This window comes from Agelaius phoeniceus, chromosome 6 (genome assembly GCF_051311805.1).
Source record: "Agelaius phoeniceus isolate bAgePho1 chromosome 6, bAgePho1.hap1, whole genome shotgun sequence".
In the NCBI taxonomy this organism is placed as follows: domain Eukaryota; kingdom Metazoa; phylum Chordata; class Aves; order Passeriformes; family Icteridae; genus Agelaius; species Agelaius phoeniceus.
In genome coordinates, this window is record NC_135270.1 from 19,579,073 (window position 1) to 19,597,368 (window position 18,296).

Sequence of the window (18,296 nt, forward strand, 5' to 3'; positions counted from 1 at the left end):
CATCAAGAAGAGTGAATTTATCAAAAACATATCAACCCATTAGCCTTTTAACAACAGGCACCTTGTCTGGATGGTATTTCTATTTAAGCAACTCTGGAAAACAGCAAGTTTATGTTCACCAGACTGGACAGTAGTACCAGAGATTGAGCACAAAAGCTGAAACTGCAAGCCTGTTAAGCATTCAAGATAGCAGAACAAGAATTGAAAGTCATCTATTTAAAATAAGCATAAACAACCTACTTAATTAACATAGATTTTGGCTTCCTCCCTCTTCAACCCTGTAGTGTGAGTATTTTTTCCTCAAAGCTCATTATAGAAGTTATGATCAACTTGTTCAGCATTTATTGCCAGTGTTTTCACACAGAGAAAAACTAATGTTCTTTAAAGGCCAAATTTCAAAACAGCACTTTTAATGAAGAAAGTAATCCACATCACTTAAATTTCTTGAACTGACACTAAATACACACCAGTGTGGTCAAAACTCCAATATAGCTGAGAACAGAAATAAAATTCTCACAATTTAGCAAAGAAGTACTTTTAAAAAATAAATATGGGGAAGACAAGAAACCCCCCAAACCAACAACCTAGCACTGTCCTCCTCTAATCCTGTTCTGACACTCCACATGGTAAATTTAATTTAGCAGTTAACATGACCACTGGATGCAAGCCATTCCATGTTTTGAAAATGTAACACTTTTTGTTGAAGCTAAAAGTACAAATTAAACAAACTATAAAAGTAAGGTGGGTGGGTGTTGGTTTGAAAGGCAGGGCATGGTTGTTTAGGGTGTTTTTTTGGTTGTGATTTTTTTTTAAATTCAAAACATTCGGGAACATCAAAACAGTTGGTTCCAATGTAATCACTGTGTGATTTATATACAATGAAGGAAGACAATCAGGAGCAAGGTAAAGGACTTTACTGAATTAAGCTGTCAGTGAAAATAATCTAGAAAAAATGGAAAAATCAGATTTTATGCAAAAGTCAAAAACAATGTTGTAAAGCACACAGACACTAAGGTCTGAAGAATGTAAAAGCTTCACTTTGAACCAGGTTACCACCACATAAGAGTTGTGTACCTCTAATCCAGTATCTCCATAGCACTACAACCCTGAAGCTGAACTGTATGGCCACATAACCTTATTTAGCAGAACCCAAATCACTTTTTCAGCCTCCAGACCTCACTCAAGATGAATACCGAACTCTTCAATTATTCTATTGAAATGAGCTAAAGAACGCAGGGAAGATTGAGCACAGGCTCATAAATGCAATGGAACTGCTTTGTGCTTTTTGTCTCACTGCCTAGAGGTGACTCTAAGGGATGAAGAGTGATGTACCCTGTCAAGTTTGGTCACCTAAGTCAGTGACTGCTCTTGAGGCAGTGTTGAGAGAAGCAGCTTCCTGTACATCATCCCCAAGCACTTAACGTTTCCAATGGAAAACAGAGAAATTCTGAAGGCTTGGTCCTTTAGTCCCATGTAATCAGACAAAACCACCCACATCACACACCTGCTTGTAACTTCACTAAGAGCAGCAAACAGATCACAACATATCTGACTTCTTAAACAATTTGCAGATCTGGAGACACATTGGAAGTGCTCTCAGTATCCCCTAGCATGATGCTGGTGCTTTAGGGAACCAGGAGACAACACTGCCTGGTAACAGCAGCAACACGACTGGGAGTCTGGCTGAAGCTTTAAACAGTAACACCTTGGTATGTGAGATAGGAGAAAGAGCAGATTAGCCACTAAGGCATGTGACTTCAAGATTCAGTGCTCAGCCTAGGGAAAAATAAGAAATGGTAAGACTGGCAAGAACTCACTTGGCATTTTACAAGTGTCAGTTTTAATCTCTAGTGTTTGTAAACTTTCAACCCAGGAAGTGTAGCTTGCAAAATGAGTTTTGTTTTTTACCAGAACAAACAAAGGCTGATATAACAGGATTTCTACAAGAAGCAACAAAACCTCTTAGAACAGTGATACTTGACAAGAACATACTTTCTAAGACATGGGGTTTCTTTTATTAACTGCTAAGCTGCTATTCTGTTGAGATAAGAGCTACAAAATTGATGAAAGAATGACAATTGAGACTGTAAAAAGGGTTGGAAACTCTGAAAACATCCTGCTTTCTCTGGGAAATCCAAGAGAATGAAAAAAAATACTTTTGGGTAAAGCCACTGAGGACACTTCCAGAGCTACATGTTATACTGTCCTACAAATCCCAAGTGACAAGAAAACATTTCAGAGGAACACTGGACAATCACATTAGGGGATTCAGTTGTGAGCTTTTAAGAAACAGTCTTCACTTCTTTCAGACATTCCTGACTTGACAGTTTACAGAGCCAACAACCCTGTTTCCAAGATGGTGGGCATTCACAAACTGCAGGACTTTATTTTTATACACTCAGAAAAAACCTCCAAACCAAAACAAAAAAACCCAGCAAGTAAAGTAACAGTCATGTTCTTGTCATCATGCTACCATAAGATCATTAACTCAATATAAAGAGGATGGAAAAAAAGGACATTTCAACATCAACCTATATACTTTCCTTTTTTTTATGGTTTTTTTCTTCAATCAATATACTCTGGACAAATCAAATTTACAAACTCTTCAACTGAAGAATTAAGTAGAAAAAGTGCTTACAGAAAAGACACTCATGCATACAAAAGCACAGACCTGGCTTCCAAGGTAAGGGGAAGAACTTCAGTAAGTGATCATCAACCTACAGTGGGCTGCAAAAATACAAACCTCTTACATGTTTCCAACACAGCACAGCAGAACAGTGGCACAGACACTTTCACAGGGCATCTTCAAACAAATCAGAACAAGGGAACAGGAAATCTTTGCTTGCCACCATAACTGGCTGTTGTATTTTCAGCATACCTCCACACATAAACTGTGTAACTAATATGACTCTGTGGCACTGAAGCAGAAGATGCCCAAACATAAGCTGCAAATCTTCAATTCTACTACCTCATAATATTTGGGTACTAGCACCTAGCATTTTGGAAGCAGTAGTTTTTTCACACCTGCTTTCCCCTCACCTTCCCTCAAAGCCATTAAAACAACAGTATGGAGCTCTAGAAAGTCTGCAGCTTACTAGAAGGAAAAAGATAATCTAAGCATCAAGCCACAGTAACAAGCATGTGTCATCACTGCACCAAAAAGATAAACAAGAACTATGCTGATGCCTGGACTTTAATTACTAAAACATCAGAAACTTTCTCAATAGGACAATATGATAGAGGCAGAAGGTGTGCACCTGGTAGGAGTTGTAAGCCTCACCTAAGTACTTCCCCTAGTGCTCCAAGATTATTAACTACTGTCCTTGAAGTCTGCCAGTAATGTTCTCCAAGTCTGAGAAAGGAAGAAATACATGATGGCCTTTGTGTAGCTTTTTGATTCAAAATAGTAATTAAATCAGTATTTTAGTTGACAACCTATCAACATAAAACAACATCCATGAAAGTAGCTTTTCCAACTATTAAACAATGACTACATCATTTCCACAGCAAAAAGCATAAGAACTAACAACCTGTGCAAAACCTGCAGATTATCATTCATGCAAGAAAACAAAAAAATCCTTTCAGCATATATTCTTAGCTTGATTAACTGATGAAGATACAAAGACACTTCAAACTGAACTGTAAGAATATCTGCCTGGACTGTGCTACTGTAACCAACAGCAGGGAGGGAAGAGTTAAAACTCCAATATCCTTCTTAAAGGTGGATGTTGCACTCTCCAGCAAAAAAGGAAAGATCTCTTAGGGGTAAGTCTTTACTGTTATTAGAACCACACTGTTTCAATTTCATGTGCAGCTGATGCTTTCAGGCTATACCAACAACTATTTATGTCATGTGACAACAGCAATTCACCTAGCAGTCATTTTTGAATCAATCAGTTCATTGCATACATGCAATTTGCTTAACTGATACTGTGTGCATGTGACTGTGCTTCATAGGTATACTGTCCTTTAAAAATAGTCACAGCAACAGTTTGAAGGGCTGAGAGTCTGTTTCCCATGATGTGCTGCCAGGAAACTCCAGCTCTTATTATTGCACAGTAGTAAGCAATACAATTCCTGTCCTTAGAAACTTATAGTTTATATACAGTTTCTCCATTGAGCTATTAATACAGATCTTGCATGCAGACAAGCTTAAGAAAGATGTACAGAACAGAGTTATCATCAGTGATACATCTGTAGCAGAGGGAGAAGCACAAACAGCTAAACCCTGAGACCACACAGAATGCACAATCAAAGCATTCAGACGGATGTGTAACAGTGCAAAAGTAGGTGCAACTCTGGTAAGCAAGTTTCCAGCTGGCACACTCATTGATCTCATCCATACAGACACATCTGAGTAGCAATTCCTTCAGCAGGGGTCTGCCAGAACTTCAGATTGAGTAGCACCAACACTGAACTGCTCAGGAGCTACATCTTTCTTCCGTTGTTTAAGAGTAAGGAAGGAAAAATAAAGCATCCAGCAGATGGAATAAACACAAAAGTTACCAAACACTGGCTTCTGCCATTGAATAATTTCAAATGACTACTGGTTTCAAACTTACAATTGGTTAACTGTTTAAGCTAGAAAACAGTGCCTATTATCAGCCTGTTCTACTGCACAAATACACGAGACTAATGGAAAGTCCTCTGATGGAGCACTGTGAGAGGCTGCATTTGTAGTGCTGAGTTCCAGATCCACATGCAACACCATTTTAAAGGCAGAAGCTACTCGCAAATTTGCATTCTTTCACTTAAAACACACACAAAATTCCACGGTTTTGCTGATTTACATCAACTAAGAAGATGAATTCTCTTCTAGAAAAATAAAGACAAGTTACCTAGTATTCATTTTGTGTGTCTGAAAACCTAAATAGGGATCAAGAACCAAACTAGTTGCTAGGTCATCATTTTCACAGAGTTCCTTGGCAGACATTCCAGAGGAAGGCACATAACGACTTTGTCCCTCAAATCCTGAAGCACTGCTACCTGCAAATAAGAGAGCACAAATTAGATATCACTTAAGGGATATTATAGAGCCCAGCTACATTTGGGGACAGGCAGACACACAGGCTGGAGGCAAAAAAATACAGAACAGTTGAGGAAGATGATGAAGTACCTGGAGAAGCAGAATAAAGGACTGTAAAGGACATCTGAATAAAGGACTAATTTGCATTTAATCCTTCATCCCAGACCAATAGCAAAAATAAGAATCCATATTCCTTAAAACCTTTTTTAAGGTTTTAAGGAGCATGACTGCAGAATGGCTATTGATGTGACTTGATTAAAAAATGGGGTTTACTTCTACAAGGATATTCACTGAAAATTGGGCAAGTACTTCAAATGATGTTATCCACTTCAAATCATACTAGTTGTCACTTAGTGCCAATCATGCATTTTATAGTTATAACAGTTGAAAATTAATTTACACCCAGTTATTCTTACTTGACTTTTAAAGTGATCTGAAGAAATCTACATTCCTGAAGGGACTTAACACATCCAGAAAATACATACATAACTAATATTTCTATGTTAGCTCCATGCTGACTGCAGACCTCCCTCATGAATTAGGTAAGACAGCAGCCTGGCTGGCAAACTAGGAAGTGAATCATAGCACTAAGCAGCAGAAACATATACATACATCTGCTTGATCTTCTCTCAACTCCATTTTTGCCTGTCTTTGGATTCTCCTTTCCTGCATGCTGCAATTTGGTCTGTGCGTGGTCATTAGACGACTTGCTTCCACTTCTCCGGCCATTCACTACCATGTTCTTGGATTCTCCCAGCCACTTCATACCCACAGACAATCTGACTCAGTTGCATTTAGTCACTTTTCAAAAGGCTTGGAGAAGTGGATGAATAAATTCAGTTCCAATTCCTACTGGAAATAAAACAAACATGATTAGAACTTACTGGGAAACTGTTTTTTCAAGATACAGCGTTAAAAAAAATAGTAATAATACCCCAACAATAATAATTGTAGTAAAAGAAAACTGAAACACATCCTCACCCCCACCCCCCAAAGAAAAGGTGGGGAAAGGTGGGAGGAAAGATGGCCATCTGCATTTGCATCAGGAAGAAAGAAAAGCCATTCATTAGCACCAGTACACAGAACTGTGAACAGGTGAAGTACCGTCCTACAACTTACAATGGCATCTGGCAGCAAGGACGGAATTCTGGAGCTGATAAATTGCTAATGGCAGCTCATCTTTAAGAGCTGGACTATACCCACAGATATACCTGTACAAGCTTACATACATGTGGGTTAACATGTCCACAGCTATGTGACTCCACACCCAGAGCATTTTCAAATACACATCCAGTAACGATTCTATCTCCTAATACATAAAACTAATAACCTACTGGGAACTCTACAGCAAAGACCATTTCACATGCATCCTCCAAGAACTAAAGATGAGCACAGCTTAAAAGAAAAAAGGAAAAAACCCAACCAGAAAATGTACATTTTTGGAATGGGGTTAAGGGAAAAATGTTAGATCTTTATTCAAAAATCAGAGCCCAAGAAACCCTCAATGATGACCTAGAGAACCCAGGCTACTATTCTTACTATTCCATTTTGACAAAACAAACCAGTCACAACACACCTGGTTCAACATGCCAATACTAAGTGGGGTCAGAAGCAGAATTGCAATTTTACAGTACAGAAATGTCTAGCAAAGCAAATGCTAGTTTTTGCCCGTAGTCTCAATGTCTTTTGCATAAATAATTATAAGAAAGCTAATAATGTTTTTGTACACAGTTGTGTCTCTCTCTGTATAACTTGCAGGAAAAGATCCGATTTACAAAATTATTTTACAATTGCACTTACACATTAGTAATTCATTCTCTTGATTTTAATTCACCCTTCTCCCTACTGCTTCCTCACAAAGAAATAAATTGTGCCTTTTCATTTTACTGCAATTATATAAAAAAAGCAATGCTCTGCTCACAGCTGGTAACAGGCCATTGCAACACACATTTCAATCTGATGGAAGAAATGGAACAACAAACTAAGAGATGTTAGAAATACTGTCTTTTGTGGAACTTCTGCTTTTTATCAGGTGAGAGCAGTAAATGACTAGATTTCTGCTAGACACCTGTGTGATCCAGCTACCTAAAGAAATGTTTATGGCCAGATGATTTGTAATTAAGTTATTTACAAAGAAGCAGAAGACTGAGGCAATTAAGGAAACACAGTAAAGACAAGTGTGTTGCGTATTTACAGAAGCATTCGCTCAAGCATCTTACCAGAACGTATCACCCAGGAATGGACAGGTTTTAGAAACTTTTACAAATTGATAAAGAAGGGCAGTAAAGATTATCAACAAAGTGTAACAGAATCACACTGAGCAAAACCTGGCTCAGTTACTGCATCAATATCAAGAAAAAGAATTGAAATAGTTTCAGTGGACAAAGAATTTTCTTGCTCCCAGTAATAGAAGGGATTTTCTTTAACCTCAAGATTAATTCTATTCATTCAACTATAGGTAGACCTAGCTCTTTTACAAAGTACCACCAAAACACCCTTGGATAGGCTTTTTTTTATTTCACAGAGCTTGCTGATAACATACACATGTAAGTTTATCATAACATACATCTGAAAAAAAACAACAAACCACCAAAACTTCAAAACCAACCAAACAACCCCCTTAAACTTCCTTGTTAAGCATCCCACCTGTCAGAAAAGCAACTCTGTGAAGATCTGCCACTGACTGACTCTGATGTAAACTCTCAAACTTCTCTTTTCTTACATTGCCATCTATTAATTTTACAGGTCTATATACTCTAATTAACCCCCATTCTGCCATGTTTTTGTAACAGTGGTAATGAAAAGCATTAGAACAGAAACTACATTAAAGACCTGCATGAAATTCAGTCTTGGTATCTTTGTACACCAGGACTGAACTCCACGCTGTGCTTGCTACAGCCCAAAAGCAGACAGGTGAATGAAACTCCCATGAAGTCAGAGAGCAGGTGAACGCTGTATTGTATCCAGCAGTCTGGGGGAAATGCTTACTGTGCTACTTTCTGACAATCACCAGGTCCAGCAGCCACAGTGGGCTGAAGGAAAGGCGTTCTCTGCACAGAGAAGGAAACCCACCTCTCACAAGGGCCCTTTGGGCAGGGTGAGTACTGTCTGTGCTAACTCACTTCTGCTTAACCAGGAACAGCAATGACAAGGAAGGGACCACTGCAAAGGTAAGCAGCAACGTGGCCACAGAATGATACTCAAACTGTACTAAACATTAGGAAAAACACTTTGTTCTGCTCCAAAAGAGATTGATATAGACAGCAACATAAGTCCTCCTCAAACAAAATCAGGCCATTTAGTGATGCATAGCAAAATTCTGGTAAAAAATCATTATGTGTTTGGGCTCATCAGCCTAATGAGCAAGAAAACCTCTGTCTCAATCTCCTGCTCCCTCTATGTTCTGGTATCAGCCAAATGACAAACTTGAAGACTGCAAGTGTGCTTCTTCAGCCACTATTCAATAGGACAAGAGGCAGTGGGCAGAAAGAAGTGCACAGAAGTCCCACCTGAATACGAGGAAGAACATCTTTACTGTGCAGGTGAACAAGCACTGGAACAGGCTGCCCAGAGAGGGTGTGGAGTCTCCCTCACTGGAGATATTCAGGATCTATCTGGACACAGCTCTGTGCCATGTGCTCTGGGATGGCCCAGCCTGAGCAGGAAGGTTGGGCCAGAGGACCCACTGAGGTCCCTTCCAGCCTGACCCATTCTGTGACTCTGTGATTCCTTCCCCCAGTACCCAAAACCAGCTTTCCAGACATGATACCAAAAGCCAGAAACAACAGCAAGGATTCCTTTCCCCGTGAATATCTCAGCTGCTAATGCCAAGAGAAAACCTGAAAGGAAGGAAGAGATGCACCACTAACCACCACCATGTGGTACTTATATCTTCTGACGTGATTTATTCTCACTGCTTTCTACATCAGATTCATACTGACAAGTCCTTTAGGAATTGAGGGAGAAAAGGCAGAGATGAACACTATCTTCCCATTCAAGAAAACACTCAAATATACTTACACCACCACATACTTCGAAACTCTCACTACAGAGCTCTGCCATCAAAATCTAGCACTACACCTGGACCACTTAGGACTTCAGGTTTACTACAACCGTGAAGTTTACCAGCACAATTAGAGCTTCCAAGGGACCTTTTGCATTTCAATATAAATGACCACAATGCTGCTTTAACCCTTTGTTAATAACACCACTACTCTTTAAATCACACTGCCTTTAGCAATTGTATTATGCTAGTTTGATAGGCACATTTCCTCAAATGCCACAATATAGCTCAATTGCATTTGGTACTTCTCACTGAGGTATCAGGCATTTCATTGCAACAGTACTCTTAAAAATGAAAACTGAAGCACTAACACAATTAGTACAGACAGACAACAGACCTTCTTTAAAATATAGCTTATGGATTTTTTTAAAAAAAAATTTTTAAGAACTCAAACACCTACAGTTTGGCTTGCTTGTCTTTTTTTTTTAATTAACAATAGCTGCAACAAAGTTTTCCTCAACAAGACAGTGACCTAAAGCAAATATAGGACATACACACAAACAAACAAAAAAAAACCAAACCAAACCAAAAAAAACCCAAACAAAACAAAACAAAAAAAAAACCCCAAACCAAACCAAACCAAAAAACCCAGCCTCAGCTCTTCTAGACAAATCAGAGATATCAAGAGAAAAGCAAAGGTTTCATTATTGGTAACCCTACAAAAAGTAAACAGACCTTGGAATTTGGGAAGCAGAGCAAAACTGTGCAACTAGTTTTCCTATGGGATCACCAGAATTAAAATGACTGATCAAATTCAAAGCTGAAGGAAAACCTGCACAGCTTTAAGGAGCTATTCAGAACAGTCTCAAATCTTGTTGAAGAGACTTGAGAGTAGTGAATCTGAAGGTTCAGTAAACCAGAGCCCCAGAAAATGTTTTTGATTGGTTCTTTTCAGCTAATTAGTGCTGAGAATAAGCTCACTGCAGAACTGGACACGGATTAATAATGGCATGGGGAGGCTGTAAGACTGTGTCAAAACTGACTCAGGTCAGTCCAGACTGTTGCAGAACTACAGCCCCAGCATGCAGGTTTGGGAGAGCCTGGATCCAAAACTGACCCAAACTCAGGCTCCAGTCTCCCACCAATAGCTTGGCTATTTGGCATTCATTCCCCTTTTTTTCTTGTGCAGCCACACGGTTTTTGTGTATCAGTTTGGATACTAATCCAAGCACAGGCACAGAAGCAATCCAGTACCAGCACTAAATGAGTGTCAAAGAGCAAATTACACTTGAGCAGCTCCTCCTCTGCCCTGCCATGTCCTCCACTGGGTGCTCTCTCAGGGTGGGGCTGAGCACAGCACCCCAAAGCCTGTGTGATTCCCTCAAGTCACTGCAACAACTCCAGCATGCAGAAGTCACAGAGACAATATAAAAGCTCAGCTGCTTCCAGGAGAGGGAGAACCTCCTTCCTCCCACTTGCCAATTCACACAAACACTTTCACCAATGCCAGCGCTCCGTGGACTTCTCCATGACCCAAATTAGCTCTGTGTGTGTGCAGCTGTATGACTTACACAGATTCAGGTTCAGTTTGGGGCAGCCCCACCATGGCTGGGTCAAACAGTTCAATGAAGACTCCAAACCAGTGTAACTCCAAAAGGAGCACTGCTGCTCCCCCAGCTGCTTGTACCCTCTTCCATGCCATCCCCCCTCAGTGCCAGCGAAACAAACACAGAGCCAAGTGACATGAAAGATTTGGTCACTGAATCAGGGGTGTCACCAGACAAATCTGAACCTGGCGGGCTTGAACCAAGAGTGAATGTTATGGGGCAGGGGGAACACACAAGGTCAGGGAAGTGGTCAGGAGAACTTCAGCTGGGACTTCTCTGCATCCTCAAACCACAGCTCTGCTTTGGCACAAGAGTATCACACCTGACACTTACCATGCTGACTTGGGCAACAGTCTGTTGCCTTAAAGCATGTGCTGTTTCCAGGGAAGAGCATACTGGGAAGTGTAGTCCTGGAATAGGACAGTGCTAACAGAGCAAAAAAAGCATTCAAGAGCCTAATCAGTCCTGTTACTGAGTATACAAGGATACATCATCCCACTCATTCATTTAAATGCAATACATTAAGCAATTGCTTTAAATAAGTCTGAATTTCCAGTTTGTGAGCTCCAGTGGGTATAAAGCAGAGATGTCTGTGTCTAGCTGGTCCTAATAAGAAAACAGCCTGATAAAGAAACAATAACATCCAACTTTTCAACCAAGTAAGTCTTGATTTCCTCCCATATTGTTACTTGAAAGGAAGAAAGCAAAGAACTGAACAGTTCAGTGTTAATGAAAATTGAAGCAGCTGCATCCCTAGTTATAGTGGTCAGATTATGGAAACAAGGCATGGCTCCATGAGAACTTATCCTACAATACATTTTAATCTCATTGATAAAAACTTGCCAGTATGTATTTATAGTTACACTATTAAACACTAATCATATTGCCGTCTCATATCACAGAATCAATTAGGTTGGGAAAGACCTCTGAGATCATCGAGTCCAATCTGTGACTGAACACCACCCTTTCAACTAGACCATGGCACTAATTGCCACGTCCAGTCTTTCCTTAAACACCTCCGGGGACGGTGACTCCACCACCTCGCTGAGCAGCCCATTCCAATGTCTAATCACCCCTTCTGTGAAGAAATTCTCGATGTCCAAGCTAAACCTCCCTCGGCACAACTTAAGACTGTCGTCTTGTCCTGAGACATGTTGCTCTGCACTGAATTTAACGCACCAGAAAACTCCACAAAGTTCTACACTTCAGGTTCTCACACTGCCTGTGACACACCCTGGCAAAACACCACGCACTCTCCCTCTCACCGGTTTTCGCGACTCCGAGAGTAACGTCTTAAAGGTAACTTCCCTTTAAAGTTTCAGATACAGATATTGGGCAAATACGTGCCTTTTACGCCTTCCCTAATGGCATGTATCCTCCGATAAAAAACCACAAAAAACAACCCCAACCAGAAAAACATACCATAAAACCCCCAAGGCAACTAGTCCGGCCGTTCCATCAAACCGAGGCAAGATCGAGAGGGTCACTAAAGCCGTCAACCCAGAGGCAGAACGACTGGAACTGGCAGAAACTCCCGGCCCGGAGCGCAGGGCCGGCCCGGCGGAAAGGGGAGCGGGACCGGGTCCGGCCCGGGCGGCGCCGCCCCCGCGCCCGCTGCTGCCCCCTGGCGTTCTCCGCGCGCCGGCGCCGCCGCACGCCCCGGCCCCGCGCGGCCCCCACCGCCCCCGGCCCCGGGGCCCGGCCCCGCCCGCGGCCGCCCCTCCGCCCGTGGGTCCCCGCTGCGCCCGCCGCCGTCAGCGCCCCGACAGCCGCCCCCGCCCTGCCCGCGGCGGCCCCGCACGCTGCCGGACCCCGGGCGCGGTTCCTCACGGCCCCCCCGCGCTCAGGGGCGCAGCCCTCTCACAGCCCCGGCGCCTCCCCTGCCCCACAGAGCACACACAGACCCTCCCCAGAGACCCAAACTCACCGCCCCGCGCTGGGGTCCCCCGCCGCCGGCGCTGCCCCCGCTACCACCGGGGGAAAATGAATCATCAAAGGCAAGGGTGCGGGAGGAGGGGGGGGGAGGGGGAAGGGAGGAAGCTGAAGGGGGGAAAGTGAAGACCGAGCCAGGGAGGGGCGGACTGGGGAGAAAAACTAAGGAAGGGGAGAGAAAAAAAAAAAGCGGCGATAGTGATAAAAAATAATTCCAAGTGGGGGGAGGAAAAAAAATGGCGGATTAAAATCCAAGATGGCGGCGCCGAGGGGCGAGCGGCGCAGGGGGGAGGCGGCGGGGAGAGCCGCCTGGAGATCCCTCCGCCGCGCCCCGCGAGAAAGAGTCCCCCGGGCTCCCCCGCAGAGACCCCGCGGGGTGGCGGCGCGGGCCGGCCGCCGCTTCCTCGTCCTTCTCCTCTTTCCCTGCGGGGAGCCCTCGTTCCGCCGCCCTGCCGAGCCAGGCGAGCGCCGCGCTGGCCGCCGCGTCCCGAAGTTTCTTCTTGTTCCTCCCGGCGGAGCCCGCGACCTCCTCGCCCCGTCCGGGGAGACGCCGAGTGCCCCTGCGCTCCCGGCGGCGGAGGGACACCGCGGACACCCGCCGCCGCGCACTCCCGCCGCCGCGGAAGGATACACCTCTCGCAGAAAAAAAACAGCCCGCCCCCAGCCGCGCCGCTCCCCGCCGCCGTTTCACCGGGGGCGGCGCGGGGGCAGTCGGGGCAGCGCGTCCGGCCGCGGAGCGGGGACGGCGGCGGCCGCGGGGCCCATGACCTCCCGGCGCGGCGGAGGGATCCCGCCGAGGGAGGGGAACGAGGCCCGGGCCGCCCCGCACGGCCGTGTATGCGGGAAGAAGTGCCGCTCCGGGATCCCTCCGCGCGGTGCTGCCCTTTAAACGCGGGGGACTCCCCGCCGCGGGGCGCGCACCGGGATGGAGCCGGGATGTGTTTCCTTGTGGCGCCTCACGGGTCCCTTGCCGTGCTGGCCTTGGGGGGTCTGGGAGGCGACAGTTCGCCGTGCCCCGCCTGAGAGGGGAGTGGGACCGCAAACTCAGCTCTTCCGGCACCTGCTTCCCCCCGCACCGCTGCCTGACAGAGGCATTTAAAAATGGCCCCCGTGGGCTGGAGGGGCTGGGACGGCACCTCCCTCCCCTCCCCTCCCTTCCCCTCCCCTCCGCGGGGCAGCGCCGAAGGCAGCGGCGGCGGGGCCGGCAGCGGGCGGTGGCCGCGGCCCGCACGGAGCGGTGGCGGCGGGAGCGCCCCCCGGCGGCGGGGCCCGGCCCTGCCCCCGCGCCCGAACAAAGGCGGCGGCGCCAGTGTCGCGCCCTGTCGCGATAGCGGGGCGGGGAGTGACGGCTGCGATAGCGCCCGAGGCAGGAACGGGCAGAATTACACACGCTTGTGGGGAAAAAAAGCTTGTTAGTGCAGTAGCTGTAGAGCGGTACTACAGTGGCGGGGCTTGGAAAGCTCGGAGGCCAGCGTTTTCCTGCTGGACGTTCAGGAATTCTGTGATGTGCGTGATGTTTCATGCTGCGTATTCTGTACTTTGTTGTACAATAAGCTCGTGGCAGTACAAAGTATTCTCGAATAGGAGCTTTATTTTTATAAGTTTCTCAAAGCTTTTATATTGTTTGCACTCGTTCTAAGGCAACCAGAAACGTCTGTGGAAGAGGAAAGCTTTTCTATGTAGCACCTATCCTGTCAACAGCTACTCACCCAGAATACCAAATTCTCAGCTTTATGCATAGTAGGATGCTAAAGGTTTTGAATTGAACGTAATTTTGCATGTGACTTTGTTTAATTTTGCTTTAATAACACCAGTGAGATGATATTTGGAAATGCCATGCGTCTCAACAAGCCAAATTGCTAGGCAAATTGATTTTACTCTAATTTGATAACAAGAAATTGCCTCTGAAGCTGAGTTTTTGCCTGCCCAGTTGTTAAACCAGGTTAACATAGACTTTTACAGGTGAATTCTAAATGTCTAAAATCTTTAATTCAAACCAGAATGGGCTGTCAACAGCATTGCAAGCAGTAGCACTGTGATAATATTAGTAATAACGTGTGTATATTGCTTTGTAGTGCACCAGCTTGCTCTGTAGGTTTAAGGGAATGGCTACAGTCCTCTTGGAAGATTGGATATTGCTAGATTGGAAGACACTGGCTTCAGTCTTCATGGCACCAAGTTTTCCATAGCTCTGGCAATGGCTGGTGAATCCTTAGTGTGGTTGAAAGCAGCACACAAGAAAACCCCTATTTACATCCTTTCCAGCAGGTGCTCTGGTGACAAAGCTCTGGCTACATCTGAAAGGGCAATTTTTTTTCCCCCCAGAATTATTTTACCTGAGACTTTTTTCTTCTGGTAACAATGACAAAAGTTTAACAAAAAAATAATCACTATTTCCAATTCAAGTACAGTTTGTTATTTCTTCTGCATTGTAGTGTTTTTGCATTGTAGGCCTTTGATTCAATAGAACAAAATACTGTCTTTGAAAATAAGAAAACTGCATGACCAAACCATGGTCAAATTTTGATAGGACGCTTCAAGAATAAGTTTACTATGTTAAATGTGCCTTTTGGTTTTTTGTTGTTGTTGGGTTTTGTTTGTTTGGGGTTTTTTGTGGGTTTTTTTTTGTTTTGTGTTGTTTGGGTGTTTTGTTTTGGTTTTTCTTTTGGAAACCAGCAGATACATGGCAACTATCTCCCACTAAATCTGAGTAATTTATTACATTTTGTATAGTATGTTCAGACTTCAGTTTAGAAACTGTTTAGGTTAGTTTCAACATTAGTTTTGCTTTCTAAGTTAATGTTACCACATCAGCCTAGACCCTCACCAGAACATGAAAAAATCTCAGGTAATAAACCTCTGTTGTTTCTACTTAGTTATCAAAGGATGGGAATGACGGATTCATTCATTAAAGGCGTAAAAATTTCAGTCACATGTTACTCAAGAGCTCAGTGTTGATTTTGTGACTTCTGGAGATTTTTTTTTTTCGGGTACTATTAAACCAAAAGATTTTCAGCATGTATCAAGACCTGCAGAGGTTTCAGTGTGCATTGGCAAGAATCAGTAGTTTTAAATTTCCAAAATAGTCTTCCTAAATTGTTAGTTATAAAAAAATCTGGTTTTTTGCAGATTTTCTAGGTGTTCCCACTTTGGGAGTAGTTTTTACATTTTCAGCATCCCATATATGCTATGACAGCACAGCCCTAATATCATAAACATTTTTGGTCATCCAGTTTTTACTGGAAATTTGTAGTTAGTAAAATATTAATGTGATGAGTGGTTTTGTACAAGACATCTTTTAAGAAGGAAAAAGTGAACTTTAGAGTTGAGTTGTGTGTAGAAGCTGCTGCTGCTGCACTGTGATCTCTGGGGCTTTGTGTGGGCCCAGACATCTGCCCATGGCTCCAGGGTCAGAATGGAGCCCTGAGCCTCCCTCTTCCAAACCACCCCTGCAACAAAACCTTGCCATTGACATGAAGCCAAATCCAGCTTAAGCTGAAGAAGATACAGCTCTAGCTGAGCAAATGGTGTTCTGTGCCTGTGAGGCCATTCTGACTTTATTTATTTGCAAACCTGATTTACCAGCTGTGCCAGTGGGTAATTTAGAGAACTGCAAACATACAACCACAATTGAAAAGTCCATCACCTGCTTGACAGTTCTACTCTGCCATGCAGGCGTTGGGGTTTTATTTCTGACTTTTATTCTGCAGTGCTTTTATAGAGACCCAGCATCAGCAGCTGTGACACAGACATCTGGGGGTGTTCCTGTGCCAGTGTCAAAGCTGAGTTGTCATGTATGTTCTGGCTCTTTAGCACGCCTGCCAGGCTCTGAGGCACCCTCATGCCATAAAAGTTTTAAAGCACACTATGACTTGTGCTATGTCTTATGTAAAACTTGTGTTGGAATTCTAAACTGGAAATACTGTGCCCAAATCCTTACCATGAGTTCTGACAGTCTTAGGAGCCCAGCAGTATCACCAAGTAGAGGTGAAGTATGCAGAAGCAGAGGGTGTTACAAGGAAGGAGCCAAAGGATGTAATCAGATTTAATGAGCCTGATCTTTCATTTATGGTGGCTTTTATATATTCTGTGCAGGGCAAGGAGTTGCTCTGTAGCCATCACTTTCACTGCTGGGGAGAAATGATGTGCAAAGAGGTAACAGGTTTCACATTGCAAACAACACTCTTTTGTTGGCATGGTCACACTGAGAATTTGTTTCCTTTGTGTATTGGGTGAGTAAATACCTTGCTGTGGTAGCTGTGAGAGGATTGGCCCCTGCCCTCTGTGCAGGAGCAGGATATTAAGCACCAGCCACTGTGCCTTACCTGAGGTGCTGCAGGTGGGCCCAGGACATCAAGGTGTGACCACCTCTGGCTGATGTCACAAGTTGGTTTTGACTGACAGTCACAAACCCAAAGCTGGATATCACAAGTGACTATACTCAGGAAGAAAATAAAAGATGTTTCCTGCCAAAGTCTTATTAATTTATCCAAAATGTACATATTCTTAGTAGCAGATGGTCAATAATAGATGATAGATGGCCTTCTCTGTGTAAATTAATGGCTGTAATTCACTTGAGGGGATCTGCTGATGTCATAAGCTGCCAGAGTGCAGCTTGAGTGATTTATTAACAGCTGCAGAAATCCTAGGCTGAATTACATCCTTGTATTCACTTAGGGTCTGCAGATTTTTATTTCTAAAATAAATGTGTAGGTTTGAATTTCTTGATGCTTATAGGGATATCTTCTGTGACTCCAATACAGGGGCACGGTGAAGAAATGCTGACTACAAAAGCTCAGATGCCTGCCCATGATTAAAGGCAGATTTTCTCCACTACTGCATATCAATATCATCCCTTTTCTTTATTTTTGAAATCAGCTAATCAGTATCTGTCGAAGTTTACCTAAGTCCTGTTTTGGGTTTTGTTTCCCCCCCCACCATCAAATATAAATGATGTCATTATTTTCAGGTACAGGAACCTCTGTCACTCAATGTTGTAGTCACAGCTTCTGTGCACATTGGGCTGTGTCCAGCACAAAAAGCTGGGAGAAGGTTGAGGAGTTTAGCTGTAACTGCTATCTCTAATAATAACAACTAGATTTTGCTGTTTAGAAAGAAGGCAATGGACACAGAGGGCTACAAAAGGTGCCTGGAAACCAAAAGTCTTTGTGTACAGGGAGGAGATTCTTCATGTACAGGGAGAAAACCTTCCTTTCTTCCATAAAAATGGTGAAAATAAATTTTTTCTGAATATGGATCCTAGATTTATCACACCCTTCTGACATATGAACATATGCAATCAAATGAAACAATAATAATTTCAATTTCTTTTTCCTTCTCCCCTAAAAATTGGAGCTGATTAGGGTGATATTAAATCCTGTTTCTCAAACAAGGGATGCATTTCCAAAATGTAATTCGAGTTGTAGAGGAAGAGGAAAAGGGAGATGAGAATAAATTATGAAGAATTGCATGGCAGGAAGGAACAGTCAGAATTCATTTGCAAATAACTATGCACATTACATTTGCTAAAGATGCAGAATTTCTTGAGAGAACTCCCAGCAAATGTTTGGATGCCAGTTAGAACCCAGTGAAAACCTTCTGGTTTTCTCTCTTTCCTCTCTTCTCTGGGATTTGTTTTGTTTGTTGATAGTTGGATTTCACCAGTCCTTGGAAGAATGCTGCAGTTATTGTTCTCAGAAAGGAATGCTGATTTGCTATTGAGCAAATA

The 18,296-nt window shown here is 43.5% G+C and overlaps 1 protein-coding gene across 5 annotated transcripts in view; it reads right to left on the reverse strand.

Annotated features, from left to right (window-relative positions):
• The window catches only part of KMT5B (lysine methyltransferase 5B), a 28,216-nt gene extending 14,869 nt beyond the window's left edge, over window positions 1-13,347 (reverse strand). For 2 of the 5 annotated variants that reach the window (XM_054635909.2, XM_054635904.2), the window contains exons 1-3: window positions 12,564-13,347; window positions 5,639-5,875; window positions 4,839-4,986 (exon numbers count right to left, since the gene is read on the reverse strand). In XM_054635909.2, coding sequence (XP_054491884.1) covers window positions 4,839-4,986; window positions 5,639-5,792 — 302 coding nt within the window. In that variant the 5' untranslated portion in view covers window positions 5,793-5,875; window positions 12,564-13,347. Of the gene's footprint in view, window positions 1-4,838; window positions 4,987-5,638; window positions 5,879-12,058; window positions 12,203-12,563 lie in introns of those variants that run through there. The other 3 variants (XM_054635905.2, XM_054635906.2, XM_054635908.2) reach the window with 3 other exon arrangements.
• Window positions 13,348-18,296: the final 4,949 nt, after the last annotated feature.